The sequence below is a fragment of the Choloepus didactylus genome, chromosome 6 (assembly GCF_015220235.1).
Source record: "Choloepus didactylus isolate mChoDid1 chromosome 6, mChoDid1.pri, whole genome shotgun sequence".
In the NCBI taxonomy this organism is placed as follows: Eukaryota; Metazoa; Chordata; class Mammalia; order Pilosa; family Megalonychidae; genus Choloepus; species Choloepus didactylus.
The window spans coordinates 14486924-14510035 of record NC_051312.1 but is presented as its reverse complement, the minus strand read 5'-3'; the positions used below and the strand labels follow the sequence as shown (position 1 = coordinate 14510035).

At 49.9% G+C, this 23112-nt stretch overlaps 2 protein-coding genes across 3 annotated transcripts; one reads left to right on the top strand and one right to left on the bottom strand.

The window, feature by feature from the left end:
- Window positions 1-260: 260 nt before the first annotated feature.
- Window positions 261-10991, bottom strand: PRPF19 (pre-mRNA processing factor 19). 2 transcript variants are annotated; one of them, XM_037838669.1, is made up of 17 exons: window positions 10771-10991; window positions 10338-10531; window positions 8994-9143; window positions 8723-8799; window positions 7822-7963; window positions 7666-7739; window positions 7496-7558; window positions 5746-5787; window positions 5540-5614; window positions 5061-5136; window positions 4791-4900; window positions 3342-3497; window positions 3075-3144; window positions 2763-2848; window positions 2249-2419; window positions 2020-2125; window positions 261-415 (listed from the first exon to the last, which is right to left on the bottom strand). In XM_037838669.1, the coding sequence occupies exons 5-17, from the start codon at window positions 7952-7954 to the stop codon at window positions 318-320; spliced, it is 1260 nt and encodes a 419-aa protein (XP_037694597.1). In that variant the 5' UTR covers window positions 7955-7963; window positions 8723-8799; window positions 8994-9143; window positions 10338-10531; window positions 10771-10991; the 3' UTR covers window positions 261-317. The 2 variants fall into 2 exon arrangements, with proteins under 2 accessions (XP_037694597.1, XP_037694596.1); XM_037838668.1 differs by lacking the exon at window positions 10338-10531.
- A 3817-nt stretch (window positions 10992-14808) lies between these two features.
- On the top strand, window positions 14809-22840 carry TMEM109 (transmembrane protein 109). Its single transcript, XM_037838394.1, has 4 exons — window positions 14809-14954; window positions 19506-19726; window positions 20653-20755; window positions 21233-22840. Exons 2-4 carry the CDS (start codon window positions 19514-19516, stop codon window positions 21622-21624), a joined length of 708 nt encoding a protein of 235 aa, XP_037694322.1. The 5' UTR covers window positions 14809-14954; window positions 19506-19513; the 3' UTR covers window positions 21625-22840.
- Window positions 22841-23112: the final 272 nt, after the last annotated feature.

Below are 23112 nucleotides of genomic sequence, written 5' to 3'. Positions count from 1 at the left end.
GGAAAGGAAACAAAGTGGGTGTGGAGTGGCCAACCACAGCAACTCCAGACCAGCATGCGGGCAGAGGCCCTGGGCTCTGACCCTGAGCTTTCACAGAGGGTGCCAGCTGTCCCCTCCACAGCCGGTCCCTGGGGGACCTGGAGGTTGCATGGCGCTTGGCCACCATTCAGACCAGAGTGAAATGATGCGAGTGTCCCACCCCCCAGACCCCCTCCCTCCCGTAGTCTCTTGCCCCTTCCTCCCCAGCCCCCCACCCCCCAGCCCTAACTCTACCCCACTATGAGATGAGGCTCAGCTTCCCTCAGAAGGGGCAGGGCCTACAGGCTGTAGAACTTGAGGCTCCTGTCCATGCCGGTTGAAGCGATGAACTTGGCGTGGTGCCCGAAGGCCACCCCTGTGGTCAGGCCACTGTGCTCTGCGGAGACAAGAGGCAACCATGAAGCTTTTCCTCCTTTAGGTCTGAGTACTGACTCCCAATCCACCCACTACACTTCACATTATTGCGAGTCTGACTGCTTTCCCCAAACATAAACTCCTGAGGGCAGGGTCCTAGTTGGACCTGCTCACCATGGACCTCCAAGGCCTTGCCCAGTGCCTGGCACATGCTAGGCACTAAATTTTTTGTTAGTGGAATAAACAAATAGAGGAATTCAGTCTCCCGCCCACCTGAGGTTTCTGGGCATCTATAATTTGGTTCAACTATTAAGAACTTACTGTGAGCAAGGCAAGGGCCATTGAGAGACAAAATAGTCTTGTTCTCCCACCCCTCAACCTAGTGCAGTTTTCAGTTCAGTTTCAAACCTCAGGGCTTGGCTTGTTGGTATAGGTTTAGTTCTAACTCTTTGCTTGTTAACTGGGACAGCCCATTAGCTTGTTCCAGCTCATGGGATTCCAACTGCAGAGATCTCGGACCCCTAGGACAGGACAGGGCTGGGTCATGGGCAGATGCGGCTGCACAAGACTCCACATGAGTCTCAGGGAATTCATGAACCTCAGCGCAAATTCCTTCTAGATTTAGGATCACAACTGGAGTCAACCAGCTCCTCACTAGATGCCCTTCTTGTGCTTTCAGCCCACCACCCCACCTAATAGTTGCCTCCAAATCAAAAATTAAAGCACTGGCTCCCAGTGAGGGGTTAGAACTGGTGGGCACACAGCTAGGCCTGGAAACCTCTGGAACAGACACACTGAGAAGACTCAGTGCGAGAACTGAGGGTGGGGGTGGGGCAGAATCTTGTATCCTGCCAACAACTGCTAATGAGATGAGAATTTCATCAACAAAGACAGCAGCAGCTACCACCCATTCTGCTCCCAAGTGTGCACCAGGCACCCTGTTACATGCACGTAACCACCACAGCACCAGCTGGCACAATCTGCGAACAGTACCAATATGCCCACTTTAAAGATAAAGAAGCTGAAGCTCTGAAAGGGAAAGTTACGCACTCAGGGTCAAGCAACTATTAGGAAGTCAGAAATCCTGTAATCCACTGTCTCATCATTTTACACATTTTTCTCTAGCACTTATAATCACAATCAAATAATTATTTGTGAAGTCATTCCATGTCTGCTTTCATAGACTATAAATTCCATTAGTGCAAAGATTTGGTCTGTCTTACACACTGCTCTAATCCAACAACAAACCCCTACACAATACTGAATAATGACAACAACAAACCCTTACACAGCCTTACTAGGTGCCACTCTCCTGACCACTTTATATACAGTAACTCATTTAAACCTCACAACTACCACACCGAGCAGGTACTATTATCATTTCCATTTTTCTGAGGCCCCCAGAGAAGTAACTTGTCCACCGTCACTCAGCTTGGAAGCAGTGGAGCTAGCATTTGAAGCCCAGCAAACTGACTCTGGAGGCTGTTTTCTTAGCCACTGTACTCCCCTGCCTCAGGTAGTGACTAAGAACTACCCAGGCAAATTCAGACCTATGCCCAGAAACGCCTCTACAGGTAAGGCTCCCCATATCCCTCCGGGCCTCAGGATCCCAGAGCCAGCCCCTACCTGTAAAGTGAAGAATCTCCGTCCACTGTTTGCAGATGTAGATCTGGACATCCGTGCCCCCAAGGGCCAAGTACGTACCACTCTGGTCAAAGATCAGTGACTTCACCTGCCGGACAAGAGAGGAGGTCACATGTGGAGCCACTGGGGAAGGATACACAGTTCTGACTAATTCAGTTAATAATCGACAAATGAGGAGAGGCAGCGAGGGAACCAGGGAGGGGAACCAGACCTCAAAGTTGTTATCCAGCTGCAACGTCTTAAAATTCTTAAGCTTGCGCAGATCCCAGAGTTTGACAGAGGAGTCATCGGCTGCTGTAGCCAGGTAGTAGCCGTTCTCGGAGAAGGCAATGCTGGTGATGGGGCCCGAGTGGCCAGGGAAGTTAGCCACATTGGTGCGCTCCTACAGTTGGGGAGGAGAGGGGAGTAAAGTATGTCAGCGGCTGGCCATGAGAGGACCCTCCTGCTGGCCTGGTCTCCAAGAGGAAAAGAATGGGGCACACCAAACTCCCACCTCTGAGCCATTCTCCTCCATTCTTCAGTGGAGAACAACCAGTAGGAAATCAGGGGTGGATGGCACAGCACAGGGATCCCCAGGACCATACCCAGCACATCACATAGGCAAAGCCCGTGTCCCTCCACCCTCAGGACAACCCCAGAGCCAGATGTCACCAGCACTTAATTAGCACTGCTTATTCACAGGCGCTCCAACTCCAGGCCTCAAATGGAGGCCTGCCATGTCCTACCTTCAAGTCCCAGATCTTGATCTGAGAGTCCATGGTTCCTGTTCCAAAAATGAGTCCGTCAGGGTGGAACTGCGCACAGGTGAGAGCTGCAGAGAGGGGGAGATGGACCTGTGGTCAGAGCCCACTGGGATGAGACTGAGAGTAGCAGGTTCCTCATTCTTCGTATTCTTCACTGTGTCCAGCACTATGCCTGCCACTTAGCAGTAAATGTACTTGTAGATGAACACATGAGCAAATGCCTAAGTAAAGTATAAGAATAAATGACAAAACACCAAACAAACAGTAAAAGCCAAGGGCCTCTGGGCAACTTACAGCAGCCAGAGGTCTCATCAGTCACCTTGGTGAGCACACGCCCAGTCTGGATATCAGAGAAGGCCCAGTACTGAAAGCACAAAGAAAATACAGCCAGTAAGAAAGTGGGTCCCAGGTGCTGGCTGCCCCTTGAGGAAGGCAGAGTTCCTGGTTCGACCAACCCTGACAGAGCTAGCTCCTCCCCACAGACAGGAAACATTCTCCTCCGGCCCTGGGGAGCTGACCAGGGTTGGGAAGATGTCCCCTCCTCCTTGGCTGGGACCATACCTGGTCATCAGAGGAGCTCAGGAGATAGTCACCAGTGGCATGGAGGCTGAGGCCTGTCACGGCACTCTCATGGGCCCGAACAACCTGTACACAAGAGGCGTTTGGGACGGACCAAATTCTGATAGTGGCATCTGGGGAGGCAGAAAATACCAGATCCTAAAAAAAAAAAAAAAAAAAAAGAGGCAGAACGTCAGAGACAGATGAAAGACAGACCAGAACAATCTTACAAAAGGGGACCGGAGCTGGCCACACCTTCCAAGGACTGCTTCTCCTTTCAACCCTTCCCTGCCCTGGAACCATCCATCCACCCAACAATGCCTAAGAAGGCCAACCACAAGTGCCGTTAAGATGTAAAGCCATCAGCGTTTCGCCATACTGAGGCCATCTTGCCATCTAGTGGTAAACAGGGTAATTACAACAGAAAGCAACTTCTTACCTGTTTCAAGAACCAAAGAGAGCAAAGTGGCTTGTGCCACTGAGGAACTGCATTTTTTATTTTACTTTATTTTATTTAAATAGCCACTTGTAGCTTATGGCGACATACTGGATGGTACAGCCTAAACAGTAATACCTCTAGAACAGAGACTCTGAGGTCATGACCCAGGGCATTCCATGCTTAAGAATTTCAGGGGCAAGTTAATTTTCAAAAAAATTGGGAGGAGGGGAAGTCTTATATTGAGTTACCAATTAATTATTTCCATTAGTTAAGACATTAAAAGTTATAAAATAAAAACTGACCATCTTTTATCAATGCTATTTCATTAGAGAAAGGACATATTAACACTGAATAAGCAGGAAAACAGTGCTCTCAATTTGAATAAATTTTGTTTTATGAAAAATTCACCACATTCGTCTTATATTTCTCATTTCCCTATGCTCCAGGGAAAAGGCTAATTGAAAAGCACCGATCCAGCCAAAGTCCTGCAGTCCCAGATCCAAACTTAAAAACTCAAATCCTGTAATTAACATCATTCATTAATCTGGTCTAACTGAGTTACCTTTACCCTGTGAACCAGGTCTCAACCTATTTTAACCCACAACCCCTTCGAAAGTCAACTAGTTTTTGCCTCCCATCCTGGTGAATCACGGTAACGCAAATATATCTATCTTCCTCAGATGACAGTGTGTCAAGATTTTGTTGAACTTTGTTTTCTGTAGTTTGTGTTATGAACACCTTCTCCCAATATAAATTATTTCACCAAATGCTTTTTCAAATGACATGTTACCCCACCACCCACCCCTGTCTGAAGACCACTGCTTTTAGGAGGTCCTGCAAAAAGTACAGGGCAAACTTCATGACTCCAAACAGGGGCCACTAAATGCTAACTTTCTCAGCCCCGTTTGCTTTACCCAAGGAGACAGTGATGGATGGGTGACTAGCCATGGAACGCTAAATCACTGAAATGGGGCTCAGCAATGAGGGACTGAGGGGTGAAGAGAAGCCCTTACCTGGGAAGGGTGAAACACCACGCTGGTGACTTTCTTGGTATGACCTTTGAGAGTGGCCAGGATTTGCTCAGAAGTCTTGTCAAAGACGACAACATTTTTATCCGCCCCACCTGGAAAGGGTACAAATTAGACAAAAATATGAGTTAGGCCCACTGAGGTCCCTCTGCAGAAACAGGCCCTTTTGTCCCGAGCACATGAAGAGAACAAGGAGAGTGTACCATCCCCTGCCACCCTCCCCACTTTGGCCCACCAGCTCAGGCTGAGTCTTACCAGTGAGAATCTTGTTGGTGTCGGAGGGACAGAGGTCCAGGGCGAGGATCCCTGGGATGCTGGCACTGTGCAACCCCTTTGCATAGAGAGCCAAACCAAACCCAGTCACAGCCAAATCAAGGCCATCCCCAAAGCCACACAACTCCTGGTTCCCACTCCTAACCATCCCACCCTCACCCCCACCCCCACCCCACCCCACCTCACCACCAGCCCAGGGGAACAAGAATCACTTCTGTTCCTTATCCATTCCACCTGGCTTTCTGCCAGGATGCAGTAACTCCCTCACTGGACTTCTGGGTAAACTCAGAGCCCAGAAGAGAAATCTTGACAACTCAGTGTCCAAGGTTAGAAAAAGGGTCAGAGGCCCCAGATGACTTCCCCATCCCTGCTCTCCATGCTGGCCCTCAGAATGCATGCTGGCCCTCAGAAAGACCGTGGGAGGGCCCTGTCTCCAGGTCACCAGGTAGCCAGTCACTCACCACATGGGAGGCCACCTGCCGGTATTTGCTGAGCTCTTCTGGCTTTACCAACTCCTCAGGCACAGTCTTCCCCCTCTGAGAAAATGAAAAAGCACCCCCAGAGAAAAGTGACATTGAGGTGGGCTTTAGCGATGTCCCTTTCTCCCAGGGGGTCAACCTATTCCCACCAGGCCAACTCTCTCTCCTGGCTCTAGGAGAGGACTCACCTTCTTACGCTCCGTGGTTAGCACAGTGGCCTTGTCTTGAAGCTGGGAAGAGAGAGAGGGGAGCAAGCTTAATGTGAGACAAATTACCTTGCCAGGACACCACCACCTCGGAGACTGATCACATCTGTTTTCACAAGCATCACCAAGAACTTATCTGCCAAGTTCTGTGCTAAAGACTTATGTGCATTCTCTCTTTTTACTTTCATCCCAACCTCATGAGGTGGGTGTTGATGACTTTAATTTACAGATGAGGAAACTGAGACTCAGAGAAATAAAGTCACTTGCCCAAGGCCACACAGGCAATAAATGGCCAAGTCTGCAGAGCTCCCAGACCAGGTCTACGAATGAAACTCCTAAATGAGTGCCAAGATGCATGTGACAATCTGAACTGCTTGCAAAAGACACTAACTATCAAGCCTCACAAAAGAAGATTCTGTGAGTATAACAGAGAACACCGGACCTAAAATCAGAAGCCCAACTCCACCTCTTACGAGCTCTGTGCTTTTGATAACTCACTCATCCTGAGACTCAGATACCAGATTCTTCATCTGTAAAATAAAGATAACTCCTACCTTATCTCCCTCATAGAAAGAAACATGAGAACATTTAACATAGAGCTTTAGTATCTACGAAGAACCCCAAGAACAATAAATGCTAAAAGCTGAGCTTCTCACTGTTGCTGCAAAGGAGAGGCTAGGCCTCCCTATAATTGTGCCTAAGAGCCTCCTCCCGAATGCCTCTTTGTTGCTCAGATGTGGCCCTCTCTCTCTAGCTAAGCCAACTTGAAAGGTGAAATCACTGCCCTCCCCACTACGTGGGATCAGACACCCAGGGGAGTGAATCTCCCTGGCAACGTGGAATATGACTCCCGGGGAGGAATGCAGACCTGGCATCGTGGGATGGAGAACATCTTCTTGACCAAAAGGGGGATGTGAAAGGAAATGAAATAAGCTTCAGTGGCAGAGAGATTCCAAAAGGAGCCGAGAGGTCACTCTGGTGGGCACTCTTATGCACAATTTAGACAACCCTTTTTAGGTTCTAAAGAATTGGGGTAGCTGGTGATAGATACCTGAAACTATCAAACTACAACCCAGAACCCATGAATCTTGAAGACAATTGTATAAAAATGTAGCTTATGAGGGGTGACAATGGGATTGGGAAAGCCATAAGGACCACACTCCCCTTTGTCTAGTTTATGGATGGATGAGTAGAAAAATAGGGGAAACAAACAAACAAACAAACAGACAAAGGTACCCAGTGTTCTTTTTTACTTCAATTGCTCTTTTTCACTTTAATTATTATTCTTGTTATTTTTGTGTGTGTGCTAATGAAGGTGTCAGGGATTGATTTAGGTGATGAATGTACAACTATGTAATGGTACTGTGAACAATTGAATGTACAATTTGTTTTGTATGACTGCGTGGTATGTGAATATATCTCAATCAAATGAAGATAAAAAAAAAAAAAGTTGTGCTTCTCGGGAGGTAAATATTTTAAATTCCCACAACCAGCCTTCTGAATTTAAAAGAAAGGGAAATGAGACACAGAAGGTTGGTCAAGTTAGCCCAAGCTCAATAGCTAAGTGTTGGCATCAAAGAACAAGACAAGGCAGTCTGGTCCCAGAGTCCATGCTCGGCACCACTACACTTTACTTCCAGATGTAAAGGACTTCTATTCACAACTGCATCCAAGGCAAATGATGAAAAGTGAGGGGCCATCAACATTCTCACCAAGTGAGAGCTCAACTTACCTTCTGGATAATCTCTGGGGTCATTCCCACCAGCTCGCCCAAATCCATTGGCTCGCCTGCACCCTGAAAAGGAGTAAGGTGTAAGTCAGAGACCACAGAATGCCAAAGACACACGCACAAGAAGAGCTATGCGGGCCACTGCACATAATGGGCTGAGGCAAGACACTCACCACAACACTTGGCTGTGAACTTGGCACAGCTTGGGGCACAATGAGACCAGCCTGTGGTTTCAAGGTAGCCAGAGCTAAGAGAAAAGGTAGTGTCAGTAAATGGGATATCACAAAGCAGGACCACACAAAGTGAGGGTGACAAGGAAGACGGTGCACCTTCTCGGGCAGCAGTGACTTCCTTGGTGAGACGGGCTATGACACGGCAGGCGGCATCATGCTGGTACAGAGCGTGAGACAACTCCTGGCGGGTTGTCTGCAGCTGCTGGCGCAGAGTGAAGCTGTGCAGCATGACCGCATCCTGGGAGAGGGAAAAACCGTTGTGAGGGGAAGGGGAGGGGCAGGGAGCACCCTGCAGGAGAGTCGTCAACCCTTTATCAGCGGATGCTGTCTCATCTCACAGCCTAGATCAGTATCAGTGACCCAGGCAATATCTCATTGACCCTGAATGTGCTGGCAGACACTCCCAAGCTCCTACTCCATGCAGAACGCTGGGCACACAGACAGGAGTGGGAGCCAGCTCCTCCCCACCTCCATCTTCTCTAATTTACTGGCAAATCACAGATCTCAAACCATTACCTCATCCAAATGGAATAACTGCTGCTATTTATTAATTGCTCTCATTGCGTCAGGCACTGCACCAGACAGTCCCTTCAAATGTATTCATTCATTCATTCCTATTTACAGGGCACCTACTACGTACCAGGTGCTGCCTTTGGCGCTGGGGATACAGTGATGAATAAAACATATCCCTGAAGTTTATACTCTAATCTTATTCCAATCCTCATAGAACCACAAAAGACAGATACTAAAACCCCCATCATATAGTCAGGAAAATCAGGACTCAGAGGGCAACCTGCCCAAGGTCACAGGGCTGGTAAGTGATGGAGCTAAGTGTGACACCCAAATCTGTATTATTTCAACACCACGTTCCTCCTACACTGTCATCCTGCCCCTCAAATTAAAAAATAAAAAAAAAAATGGCCCATTCTTTCCACTCCCAAGTTCTAGTCAATGATCCATTCTCTTCAAGTGAGCAAGTTCCCTTCATGGGACTCACCCATTCATCCTGCAAGGCTTTCAGAATGGCTGGGATGCTGGTGGCTGAAGGAGGCTTGGGCCGGATTGGGTGAGCAACTGCCAAGAGAGGGAAAGCAGGTCTGAAGAACCATAACCCAGCTAACTCTTCTGCAAACCCCACCCCGCCCCACCCCTTTTCCCATAGCCTGTAGTACAGACCACCATCTCCCCCTCCAATGCACTGGCACCACCTCCCACCCTCTCAGGCTCTGAGCTAAGATGGCCCCGGACTGAGGCCGGCCAGTAGGCACCTTTGATGTCGATAAGCTGCTCCTCAGACAGAGGCTGGTTGTTGATGGGGTCTGTGCCATTCTCTGCAATGTACTTCTCAATGAGCCGCCGCTCATAGACATGATTGGAGACAGGAGACACGCACGGGTGCTCCGGCACTTCATTGGAGACTGAGGAGAAAAGGTAGGGAGTGAGCTTGGGGTGAAAGGGAACCATGGGCCAAAGGGACTCCTCAGCCCCAACAAGACCATGTATCTTCATATTCAATGAACAGGGAACAAGACATGTGACATCAAGCCAGTTTTCTTGTACATAACTAGCTTCTCCATCAGTCTCCTAACAGACCACAAATATTTACTATGTAACTACTAAGTGCCTGGCACCTAGAGTAGACAATAATCTGCCCTTCTGATTTTTGAACAAGATGGCTAGGTACCCACTATACTCTAGGACACGGAGCCACTGAAATTCCTGCCACCCACCTCAGGCTAGAGGTCTAGATGGATTAAAAGACAAAGAAATTACAAAAGAATGCAGCAAGTGCTATGATTAAAAAACACTTACATGATGTTTACTAGGTGCCAAGCACGATTCAAAGCCCTTTACGTAGATGACCTCATCCTCACAACAACCCCCAACAGAGGTATCATTTATGTGTCTGCCCTTAGTAGACTGCACACTCCTCGAAAACAGGGATGATAGCTGGTCTCTGACTCCCAGTGCACTGCAGAAGCTCAGCAGACACTCGCTAAATATCTAACAGATGAATGAATTAATGCATGACAGGAAGGATGGTGCTTAGGAATACACAGAGCAGAGCTCCCTCAAGATTGCCAAGGAAACAATGGATGAGAAAAGACTTAATTTCTTCAATGTGAGGAATTCTTTTCTGTTCATGTCCCTTCTTTATTTCTCCCCTTTGGATTAATGGAGAGGATCCAAGAAGAGAGAATGGCTTAACAGATAGGAAACAAACACAGAAACGAACAGAAAACTGGTAACCTGATAAAACAACAAGAGGAAGAAATGTGTGCATGTCACAATAAAACATCAAAAGGAAAGCCAGTAAAAGGTATGGAGAAAACGGGGATTCAATGTCAAAGAGTCTGTCACCCAGCCCCACCAATTACTGGCTGTCGAATCTTAAGCCACACCCTCCCCGAGTCTCATATTCTCATCTGTAAAATCTGGATATTTATTTCTGCTTTGGGAAATTCTTGTGAGGATAAAATGAGATCATAGACTTGGAAGCACGCTGTAAACCAATTAGGGTTTTATAAACGTGAGCTGTTTTTATTAGTCAGACAGTACGAGGCTGGGAGCCAGCGTCCTGGCTTCCAGCCCTGTCTCCACCTGTAACTCACTGTGGGACCCTCGCAAATAGCAGAAGCTCGGACTACCCAAACGGGTACTCGGACAACATCAGGGCAATGCTCTCGCTTTGCAGATGAGGACACTGAGGCCCAGAGAAGATCAGTGAATCGAGGTGGGTCTCCCGACTCCTAACCAGAGCTGTTTCCCAGCACCAGCTTCCTCTGTCCAGACCTCAGTTTTCACCCTGTCAATCGAGGATGAGAGCCTCAGTGACCCCTGGAGCAATAAAACTGACGCTCTACGTAAACTGAGGAGCGCTGCGCAAATGCACGCCGCGCTGGGGGAAGACCCCCCAAGCTGACATGCCGCCGCTCTGCCTCCCAGGCGCCCCGTTCCCAACCCCGGCGCCGCAGCAGTCCGCGCACTCTCTCGTTCCTCTCCACGGCCTCCTGCGACCCGCGGTCGGCCGCAGCCGCAACTCACTGGAGCAGATCAGGGACATGGCGCCGTCGCCGTGATCCCAGGCGCCTCACACGGGGCTCCGGGAGTAGCTTCTGAACCGCCGCGGGCCACTTCCGGTATCCTACCGCTTCCGGGGCCCTCGGCGGCGAGCGTGGAGCGGCCCCGCCGAGCGATGCTCGCGTTGCGCTTCACGTGGGACTGAGGACAGTCGCGCGCCCCAGCTTTTCAGTACCTAACGGAAACTGTGCCTTCCCAGCATGCAACGGGGCAGGAAAGGGTCCGCCATGGAAGTCTCGGCTATTTCCGGATTGATTCGGCTCCTTCCGTAAAGCGCTGTTGGGAATTAGGGGAAAGGAGGGCCGAGCCTACATTTCCCACGAAGCCGTGGGAATTTAAAGCCACTGCAATTTAGCAAGACCGTTTTTGAGACCCGTGCTGCGCTGGCCCGAGTACAGCGGTTTTCCAAACTTTAGCGTGAGCAAGAATTTCCTAACAGGCTTGTTAAAATGCAGATTTCTGGGGCCTGCTCTAGGGAATTTGCATTTTAAGTACCGTCCAACTGATTCTGAGGCAGGTGAGATTCTGCTGGGTGCACAGGTGAAGAAAACAGATGCAGATGGATAAAGGAATTAACCCTAGCTAACAAATTGTCCTGCATCTGCTACTAATTTGCTCTGTGACCTTGGGCAAGTCATTGACTTCTCTGCTGGTATCCCACATGATTTCGAAGTCCCAGTTCTGATGGTGGTTGATCCTTTGTGACACACTTGGGAATCACATAAAGAACATATGCTAAATCGTGATGGGGCTATAAGGGATCCAGAGGAGGGAGACAGCAGACAGACAGGAGTGGTCAGTGAAGTGTTTACCAGGAACGAGCTGGGCTTTGACAAGTGGGCAATAGTCAGAGCGAGAAGGAAAATAAAGGGCATTTCAGGTGGAGGAACCACATAAGCAAGGACTTGGAGAGAAGAATGAAAGTTTCCAGCACGAAGTAGTGTAGTGGGCAGGTGCAGGACTCTGCAGTCAGACTGTGCATACTCATATCCCAGCTCCACCCAGCTAGTATGCTGTATGAACTTCCATATTCCTTAATTTCCTCATCTGTGAAATAAGGGGAGTGATAACAAGGGTAGAATTAACTCAGTGGGTTGTTGTGAGGAGTTAATATACAAAAAAATGCTTTGAAGTAAGCCTGACAGGTAGTAAGAATATAAATATTCATGTTTGTCATCATTATCCAGAAAGCCAGGTGGATCATCCAAACTACGTAATGGTAGCTCTCCCCTGGACCGATAAAATAGCTTCCTAACTTGTCTCCTTGCTTCCAGCCTTGCCTCTCCCTAATCCACTTTCCACAGAACAGCTGCCTACTTTCAATGAAAAATTATTCACACTACTCTCCAAGCCTTTCATTCATTCAACAATATTTATTGGGCACCCCTACATGCCAAATACATGTTTCTTGCTCTTGTGGAGCTTACATTCTATTGGAGGAAACACTGACAAACAGAAGAAAATTCCAGAGAGTGGTAAGTGCTATGAATAAAACAAAACAGAGTTAAGGTGACGAGAGGTGCTGGAGATTGGAGGGAGGGCTCTTCTAGGCAGCATATTTGTGGCGGCGGGGGGGGGGGGGCGTCTCTGAGGAGGTGACATTTTTGCTGAGACCTGGATGAGGGAAAGGGGTCAATCCCGAGACCACGAATGAGGGAGAGTAAACTTCCCCCAAGCCCTGCACCATCCAGCCCATGCCCACCTCAAAAGTCTCATCTCCTCACCAGCCTTTCAGTTTCTCATTCTGGCCCATTCCAGGACTTTCCTGAACTCACTCCCTTCTTCCCTTCTCCGCCCATACCTTCCAATGTAAACTTCATCTCACCTTAAGTGTCACTTCATAGGGAGACCTTTTCTTGACTCCTGGCTGAAGTTAGTCCCTGTAATTCTCCTCCAAGCCACACAGGTTACATATAATCATTTAATTGTTTATAATCATCTGCTGTCTGAATTCTCTGCTAGACTGTAAACTCTGTGATGGCATGAATCATAGATGTCCTGGTCACTGTTGCTCTCAGAGTCTAACATGGGGCTTCATAAATATTGTTGGTTGAATGGACAGACACATGACATATCAGGTAACTCAAGTATTTGGACGTGACAGGAAATAGAGTGGATCAGTTTAGGTGGAGCCTTGTACCAGAAGTGGTTAGACTTGACTGGGTTGACAGCAAAACAGCATTTGATTGCATTTGAGCCACTGAGTGACCTAAAGATAACCACATTTCCAGAAGTTTCCTCTGGAAGACAGTTACTGGAAGGTTTGGAGGGGGACAGACTGGAGAGAAACCCAGTCATTCATTCAGTTATTGGACAGTTCCCACTGTGTGCCAGGCAGGCACTGCACTAGGAGCAAAATCAGAGATGACCCTCCACTGGGGGCTTATGGTTATGACAGCAGAACACGGGAAAAGGGAGGCCCTTCAAGGTTTCTGAGTTTCAAAAGCCAGCCTCTAAGGGACTAGAGAGGATGCAGGGATTAAATTGATTTTGGAGTATATATGACATGTAGGAGTTTGACCTCTGCCCACTCCCCTCAACCCACCCCACCTCACCCTCCCCACAAAGGAGACAGAGATTCCCTAGGCTGGGAAGGGAGATATTTACAGGGGAAGAGATAGCTGCCTAGCTGTTGGTGAGCCCAGGAGAAAGGAACCCTCTCCCCTACTCCCTCAGGCCAAGGCTACTGTTGCTTGAGAAACAAAGGAGCACATTGACCAATAACCCAGAGGCATCCGGGGCTCCATTTGCCAGGTAGATTTATTGGCAACCTGCAAGGACAAATGACAGAAGATTAGGCAGGACAATGGGAGCCTCAGGAGTTGCCAACTCAAACAAACAACACTGAAGATTAGATGAGCTTTCTTTCCTCCCTGTTGGCCTTACGTTAATTTTCCCAAAAGTATGTACCATCAGAAAAATCAGGGGTAGGAAGAACCCAGAATTGTCTTGAAATTGTTTCTACCACTCCAAGGGCAAAGAACCGAGTTAAAAAGCAATTAACTTGTCATAGGAAAAAAGTTACATTTCTTGCACAGGAGAAGTCTGTTATCTGAGATTGGTAGTCCTACAAATCAAAAAAAAAAAAAAAAAAATCTCACCAGCAAACGCAAAACTGCAACTGTTACAAAACTCAAAGGTGAGGCCTAAAATGCTACCGGAGCCTGTTCCAGAGGAGAGACTCTTGGCTGAAGCTGTAAGTGATGAGTTATGGCCTAAATGCAGATAAGTGGTCTGAGAAAGAAACAGCTGGACTAGACGACATGTTGGGAGCCACCCCTGTATGTAACCGTTTTGAGTTTGAGGAACAGGTTTTAACATCAGAGGGGAGCCGTCCTAAAGCAGTGATGGCGATAAAGCATTTGGGAAGCAACATGGATGTTTTCAAAAGAATATTCGCTCTCGTTACTTCATTGAGTCTTCACACCGACTTTTAGGTATTTTTAGGACCTTACAGTACTAAAAGGTGCTTCGTAGTAAACGTTGAAGTATCTGAGGCCCAGAGAAATCAAGCCACGGGCCGAGGACAACAAATCTGAGTGTTGGTTCCCCTCCTGCAGGATTCAGGGGTGGACAAGCTCTCTGATGGAGCGGATGCATTTTCCCAGTGTTGCTGTTCCTCTAATTGCCCCTCACACACCATTTCCGCTCTGGAGCGCGAAAAGTTTCTCCAAAGACCAGGTGCTCTCGGGGCCTTTGTTAGAACTACATTTCCCACGATGCCCCAGGAGGCATTGTTACACCCCCACCACCACCACCATGAACTACATTTCCCACAATTCCGAGAAGTTGAAGCAGAAAATTGGCTTCCACAGTGATTTCAAAGATCCAGTTCACCTACTCTAGAGCCCAGATATAGTCACTTCTTTCCCCTTTCCTGCCAGAGACTTCCGTTCCCAGCTCGGACTTCCTATCCCATTCCTCTCTCGGCGTGAATGCTTGGGGAAAAAAAAAAAAATGTAATCGAGTGATAGAGCGCATGCGCACCCGGGACCAGGCTTGTGCCGCACGGGGAGGCCGGCCCGGCTCCGAGCGCATCCCGCCTTGCGCATGCCCAGACGGTAAACCAACGCCCCGGAGTTGAGGCGCGGATTTGGTGGCGCGTTTTAGCCAAGTCGCACGTGAAGGGTAACGGTGGCCGAAGTCCAGTAAGTGCGAGCCGAGACCGGGGCCAGAGGGGCAGCATACGGGGCGGGAAGGCGGCAGCCGCTGCGGGAAGGACCAGACTCGAGCCTCGCGGCCTGGCAAGCCTGAGTGGGAAGGGGTCCGACGTCCTGGGGCGGGGGAAACAAATTAAGGACCGGAATCCTTGTTGCTATGCAACCGGGGGCGTTGTTACTTGGTAACCCGGGAAGCGCGCCTTTCCGGAGAGAAGGTTCCGAGCGCTGCTCGAGGTCCGGCGGAGGCGTGGCGACTGCCAGGATAGGGGACGAAGCTAGCGCCGAGCCCCTCGCCACCGACCCCAGCCCCCGCGGCCTTTGTCCGAGCCCCCTCGGGGTCGGTACCCGGAGTCCATGAGCCGCGCCGCATCCCTTGCCAGCGACGCCACCCCGCCGGGCTTGGCAGGGGACGAGCTGTTCGAAATAGCACATGCCACTGACACCCTGCCTCGGAGTGCTGGGCCCTGGGGAGGGCGCGGCGCGGCTGGGAAGCTGCCCCTTTGCCCGTCATCCTCCCCCAGACAGTTGCTGTGCAGCAGCTGTCGGGGGCTTAGCCGGGGCTGCGCCCGACCTGTCAGGGCGCTGACTGCATTCTCCTCAGTGGCGGCTTTGCCCGGTCTACGAGTTTCCTTTCAGTGCAGCTGTGCTTCTCGGGTGGCCTTGCGGATTTGCATCAGCGGTAAAAAGAACCCTCCTTCTCCCCACGTTTCTCCATTTCTGTCCTCACGGGGTTTCTGGCATGCCTCTGATATTCATTCAACAAGCGTTTATTGGTCCTCCTGCACTACGCGCGGGAGATTCCAAGATGTTAGATGTCAACTCTGACCCCGAGGAGCTGAAAGTCTAACGGGGGACTAATGTAATTAGCGGTGTATTGGCGAATTGGGGAGTGGAGGGCAGTGTGCCACAACACTTCTGTAGCTGCTTACAAAGTTCTTGCAGAAACATCTTAAGTGCTTGCAACAACTCTTAACCCTGCCAAACCCCATTTTATATCCGAAGTGACTGAAGTACAGACAAGTTAGGTAGCTGGCTTAAGGGTAGTAGCTTCCAGTTTGTCATAGAACTCAGCCTGGAACGGTTCCTTTGTACACTTGACTTTTTTTCCTACAGTGCCGATCATTCTGGCAGCTGTCTGGCCATGCACCAGAAATCCCTGGGGAGCTTTAAAAACAAAGCCCTGACCCGGTCTCTGGGAAATTCTGATTAAGTAGAACCTGGGTAGGGCAGCCATCCTTTAAACAGGCTCCACATGCAATTCTGACAGGCAATCAGGGTTGAGAACCGCTGCTCCATAGAGGCAGCTATGAGCAAGCAATGGATGGGAAATCAGAGCCAGCAGAGGGCACTAGGGCAGCTGCCCCTTCTGCCGCATGGTGATTCATAGCCTGAAAGGAAACTAACCTAAAGAAAGAGGAGGAAGGAGCCTCGGCAGGGGCTTGCAGACTGCCCCACCCTGTCCTCTTAGCAAACCACAGCTAAACATACAGGGCCTCCACACTACCAAAGTAAATGAAGCAGTTTCCGCTACCTGGCTGGCTTCTCCTGGCCCTGTCCAAGGCTTTTTGCAGCTGCCTGAGCAGAAGTGGCAGGTCTTGTCCCCATTTTTTTTTTTTTTTTTTTTGCTGTCCTCTCATACCTCTTGGTATAAAAGCATGATTTGCAAACCCAGCATCTCCTGGTGTGTGGTCTGCTCTTGGGAGTATGACTGTCGTCCCATTTTGAGCTTGTTGGTATCTGACAGCATTTAAAAGTTCCTTGAGGCTAGGGACCATGTCTTAAGAGGCTTGTCTTGTGCATTAGCCATCATTACTTTCAGGAAGGCAGCGTGGGGTTATGGGACAAGCAGAAGGGCAGGATTTAGATCCTGGGTTCTGGAGTCAAGTCCCAGTTCTGTTGGGTGACCTTGGGCAAATCCCTTGACTTCTCTAAGCCATAGTTTTCTGAGTAAAATGGGGAGAGTAATAATACCTTATAAGAGGATTGTAAGCCTTATAAGAGGGTTGTAAGAGTTAAATGGCGATATAATGAGCATTTTGTAGATGATAAAGGACCACACAAAAACTATACTAATGCTTAGTTTTGTTGTGGTCACTTACCTACTCTGAGGCCAGCCAAGCATTGTATGAGGCCAGGGGGTTTAAGGCATGCTAAGTCCTCTCAGAGCTTGTGACTGCTTCAGCTCTCAACTCCCATGGCCTCTTTTCGTTTTTGAAAATTATTCGGGCCAAAATGAGGAGGTATCACGGTGGTGGGACAGATCCTTGCTGCCTGGGATTATCCTGGAAGAAATGAAAAGAATCTAGTTAGAGAAAACAATTTAAATAAGTGAACCAGCCTGTCAGCCTCACTTGGTATCTCCAGAGGGAACATTCCAGGACTCTGTTAGATTTGGGTGTCTAGTGCACTTCAGAGGGTCAGCTGGCACGGCGGTGCTGGCTTCACTGTAGAGGGTTTATGGCAAGGTCCTCGGGGTCCCCTCAACTGGGGCAGATGGCAGCTGAAAACTTGAGGCTGGTACAGAACACAGCAGGTTGCCCTGGGGGTAACAGCTCACCCTGACCTTTTAGAGCAGGGGAGATGATATCTGACCCTCCTGGTGGAAGTCCTTGGATGTAGGAGCCAATCCAAGATAGCAATCCTGCTCTTTAAGTCTCTGGCTAGTTATGACCCAGATAGCTCAGGAGCTGACCGGTGCTTTCTTCATCTCCGACCACTGGCAGGCAGGAGCAAGCCATCTGGCTCTTGATTCCTGCCAAGAAGAGTAGAAGGCTCTCCCAGCCTGAGGTGCTTCCACATGAATTGGGTGTTTTGCAGCCTTGCGTGATCCCGCAGGCCTCAGGATGGGCTTAGAATTGCTGTTTCTGGGCCAGAAAGTGCCCCCTAATGAAGTATTTTTAGAACCCGTTCTCGGACCCTCCTCCTTCCCACCCAGCAAGAGTAGGAAGATACTTCTCTTCCCTCTCCTCCCTCCTCATGGCTCTGGATTTCTGGCCAACTCCCTGAGTGCCATGGGAACTGTGAAAACTTCAAAAACCTGGCTGCTCTTGCCCCAGGGACATGGCTTAGCATCTGATCCTCAATCTGAATCATGGAAACTCCCTGGAGCTACAGGTTCATTTCTGAGCCTGGGAGAGAACAGGGGATTTGTTGGTGCTGTTTGACACTTCTCAGACCTGGTGGCAAATAGAAGGTAGATCTGCAAACATTTTTTCTTGGCCAGTCCTCTCCTGGGGGTTCAATGAGTTGGTACTTGTTGGGTCTTAACTTGCCTACAGCATCATGTTACAGAGAGCTGAGAGCACAGAGTGGTTTGGTGAATTTCCGCCCATAATTCACTGAAATGATTGGTTGATGCCAAGATTATTTTAGTTCACAAATATTCTATTGTATGGCTAAGTCACTTCTGAGCCTTAAGGTGGAGACAGAACAGCAACGTGGTTGTGCACAAGGGTTCTGATCTGATGCATCTGCATTTAAATCCCAGTTTCCCCACTTGCTACTTATCTTGCCTAAATTTCCTCACCCATGAAATAGGAGATAATAATACCCACCTGATAAGTTGTGTAGATTAACTAAGTGGCACACAGCAAGACCTAGCTAAATGTTAGCTTTATCTTAATAATAATACAGTCTTTCTTTTACCGTTGTTTCCTAGCCTTCTGCCCACTCTGGGGTGTGAGGAGTTGCGGACATTCTGTATTGGTGGTTCTCACCTTTGCAGCTTTTTACATCCCTATGCCTAGGCTACACCCTGACAGTGACCTCAGAACCTCTTCTGGGCTTGGGACACAGGCATCAGTGCTTTATGAAGCAACCCGATGATTCCATTGAGCAGCCACAGTTGAGAACCACTGTATTGCCTTGACTTCCAACAAGTCGGAAGCAGAAGGCCTGGGTTCAAATGCTGCCCTCTTCACTTCTTAGCCCCATGACCTTGGGCAAATTGCTGAGCTTCAACTTCAGAGCCTTGTTTCTTCTCTATTCAAATGGGGATAAGGAGGCTAGCCACCTCACACGATGCCATGTGTGTAGTTATTATTCTTATTAGAGCTCATCATTGAGTGACTTCTTTGTACATCATTATATGGTGGTACTCCTCTTTGTGTACTGTTTTTTTAAGTTTTTGTTTTTGTAGCAGCTTTATTTTAAGTAGAATATAAACTCCTTGGGGGACAAAGTCTTACAGTTTTATAATTCTTTTATGTAGCACCTAAGACATAGAGATAGGCCTTCAGATTTTTAGAACTGGAACAAACCTTAGAGAACTCTCTGCCCCTAAGGCCTTGAATAAGAATTGCTGGTTAGTTAATATGCAAGTGGTAAGGAACGTGAAAGAGGAACCTGTGAATCAGATGGCTGTGCCCAGCTTAAGATGGTCCTTCCTTCCTCAGCTAACAGCACTTTCGTTTTAGCTTCAGTTTGGGTGCTTGCTGGGGAGGTAGGGGTAGAGGAAGGTCTTGGGACAAATCGTAGTGGGAAAGTGGGTTTTTATCCCAGTCCTGGCTCTCTGTTCACCCTGTGCTTCTCTCCCGGCAGACCCAGCCATGGCAGGCAAGCCTCTGTTCAAAGCCATCCTGATGGTCCTAGGGGCCCTCATCCTCCTCCACTCAGCCTCGTCCCAGTCCCAGCGAGACTTTGCACCACCAGGCCAGCAGAAGAAGGAAGCCCCAGTTGACCTCCTGACCCAGATAGGTCGATCTCTGCGGGGGACACTGGATGCCTGGATCGGACTTGAGACCACGAACCTGGTTTCAGAGGTAAGGAAAACAGTCCCAGGTGTGACCGCATGCACTAAGAGGGGATGAAGGAGGAGACACTGTTAATGGCCACCCCATCTGTGTTCCGCTCTGTGTCGATCCCTGGTGCAGAGAAGCCCAAATTCCACAAAAAGAATTCAGACAGTACCTGCCTTTTGCTCTCATTGATTCCTACCCTAGGGCCTTTTCACTCCACCCCCATCTTTCCCTGGCTCCTGCCCTTTCTTTGCCAAAAATGCTGGGAAATGAGCCATCTTTATAAACCCATGTCACCCATGACTATGAATCTAGCTTTGTTCTACTTTGACCTAAAGTCTTAACTTGGCAAAATATCAAAACTTGAATGCATCCCTTCACCTGTAGAGGTAGGGTTGAGGCTGACTTGGGGGCTGTCTCTTCTACCCAGTGGCATTCCAAGCGTGTTGCGTACTTTGACAGGTTGTACTGAAGGGCTGAGGCAGTCATTTATAAAGTCCATAATATAGTACAGCTGATTGACTCCATTTTTGTCAAAAGTTCCTAGCCCTCTGCAGATGTGATTTCACATGCCTTCATGAGTCCCCTGGACCCCATTTTACAAGGTGACTACTAAAGTCATATCATGACCCCCTGCCTTGTCCCTGCTTCCGCCATTGTACACACGCTACAACCACCAAAGTCTTCCAGCAAGTCAGTTGTGTTAGGCCTCAGATGCCCTGGTTTCCAGCTCAGGAAAGAGAAATGGCTGGCTCTCTATCTCTGGTCATTGCAAGGTAGATAGGCAAGGACCCCTCAGCCAGGCCCAAGGCTGACAAAACTCCCATCACCACTGGCTGCGAAGCAGGTCAGAGAGATCCCTATCAGGCCTCCCTGGGCAGTGGTGATGGTACTTGGAGGAAAAGGGCCTCATTAATTATGGACACATCTCACCCATGCTTTCTCCACAGACATTGTCTCAGGTGATGTGGGCCATCTCATCGGCCATCTCGGTGGCCTTCTTTGCTCTGTCTGGGATCGCCACACAACTTCTGAATGCCTTGGGACTAGATGGTGAGTGTCAGAGAGCTGGTTAGGTCAGCCAGAGCTCAGCCCTGACTTTCCTTCTCATGGGAGTTGATCTTCCTCGGGGTCTTGACATCCCAAGCTGCACAGCACTTCCCAGGTCTCCCCAGAGGAGTGGCGTGAGAGCAGCGAATAACTACCACCATGCACCATGTGTCTGCTTCGTGGCAGACACTGTGCTAAGCTAGAGTATCTCAGTGGGTTGTAAACCACAACCCAGTGGGGCAGGTAGAATTATTCCCATTTAAAAGATGAAACTGAGTAAAGGGAAGTCATCTGCCCGAAGTCCCATAGCCAGCGAGAAACGCAGCTGAGATTCCAACTCACGTCTCTTTGACTCTGTGGAAAAGGATTACTCCTTTGCAAGGGGGTGGATGCATTCCTCCGTGCAGTTTTGGTTCTTGCCCCTCTCCACCCTCACTGCTTCTCCGGATTGACTGACCCTGTGACTCTCTTTCCTTCCAGGTGATGACCTCACCCAGGGCCTGAAGCTCAGCCCAAGCCAGGTCCAGACCTTCCTGCTGTGGGGAGTGGGGGCCCTGGTCCTCTACTGGCTGCTATCGCTGCTCCTCAGCTTGCTCCTGACCTTGCTGGGGCGCATCCTGTGGGGCCTGAAGCTTGTCATCTTCCTGGTGGGCTTTGTGGCCCTGGTGAGGTCGGTGCCCGACCCCTCCACCCGGGCCCTGCTCCTCCTGGCCTTGCTGACCCTCTACGCCTTGCTGAGCCGGCTAACTGGCACCCGGGCCTCGGGGGCCCACCTGGAGGCCAAGGTGCGGGGGCTGGAGCGCCAGGTGGAGGAGCTGCGTTGGCGACAGAAGCGGGTGGGCAAGGGGCCCCGGAGCGTGGAGGAGGAGTGAGGATGTACCCAGCAACGCCGCCACCATCATACCAAAGAGCTGAGCTGCTTCTGGGTCACCAAGCCCTCCCTCCAGTCCCCTGCCTTTCTCTTGCCCTGTGTCTGAACCTTCAAGACCTTTGCCTCCGTGCCTGACCCCCTAGCCAAGAGAGAGGACACCCTGTCCCTTGCTGGTCCCCAGGGGCCCTGTCTTCTGAGGTTCTCTGTCTGGGGTTGGTCCTCTTAACCCTCTCGCTGTACCCAGCCTGCCTTAGCCAGGGCAGGTTAGAGGGGCCTCACCTCCTGCTTCTGCATCTGCCCGCAGCAAACATCACTGCCATTGGTCTCCCGCCACTCAGCCGGCTCCCTCGGTGGCAGCCTTGCCTCCCTCCTGATGCTCTGGCTTCCCTGTCCTTCTGTAGTGCCTCCTCTGCCAAGGCCCCACTCGCTTGCCGGGTTTTCCTTTCAGCCCTGTCCTCCAACCCAACCACAGTCCCTCAAGGCATGCTTCTGTCCTTCATTGCCCAGCATGGCGGAAGAAACAGGACAGATGACGCCTGAGGAGAAGGGAGGGGACAACAGGGTCCCCCTGTGGGGAGATTCTGGTGTGGGGCTAGGGGTGAGGATGTAGATGTACCTTGAGTCTGTTACAAGTGCCTTAATCCCAGCCAGTAGGACCTGCTGCTTTATGTCGGGGAGAGAAGGGTCCCTCTCAGACGTTTGACTCTCCTTTTGCCAAAGTAAAAAAGGGTGCTGCTTGGGAGGCCTGTGCCTGCAGTAGGAGCCTGCAGGGGATTTCAGAGACCCTGAAGGAGGAAGGGGGCCTTCTCCTTGTCTGCACGGCTCCAGGCCCTTCTCTACCCCCTCCCTCCTCTCACTGCCACCAAGGAGTTGCCGATCTGTGCCCACCCTGGCAGCCTAGAAGGAGCACCAGGAGACGGGTACCATGCTGTGGGAGGGGGGGCAGGGTGAGCCTGCGGCTGATCCTTCCACCAGGGCTCTCATTCTTGGTGGCCAGGGGCCACTTCTTCCCTTGAGGCTCTGGTAGGGGCGAGTGTCCTTCTCCGCCAAGCCTGGCACTTGATGTGAAGAATAAATGCCCCATTCTTACTGTTAAGATTTGATGTGGACTCACAGCTGCAATGATAGATATTTTTATCAGTGCTCGGTTGGTTTTAAATGAAGTGCATGCTATTTTATTATCTTGTTCCATATAAAATATATTTACTCAAAGTCTGGATTGCTTTGGTTTCTCCCTTGACTGCTAAACCCATTTCTGCAGTGCTGCCAGCCTTCTTGACTTCTCCCCCTTGGGGTGGTGTGAAGCTGCAAGAAAGGGAGGGAGGGAAGGGGCAGGAAAGGAAGGCTGGTACCAGCTACCCTTCCCTCCAGGCGCGTGGGAATGAGGAAGGCACAAAGCTTCCAGGAACTCACCAGCACTTTTGGAATAGTGAGCCTGGTCGGGGTGAGGAGGGGTCCCCAGTGTGCAGGAATGTCCAGGGCTGGGCAG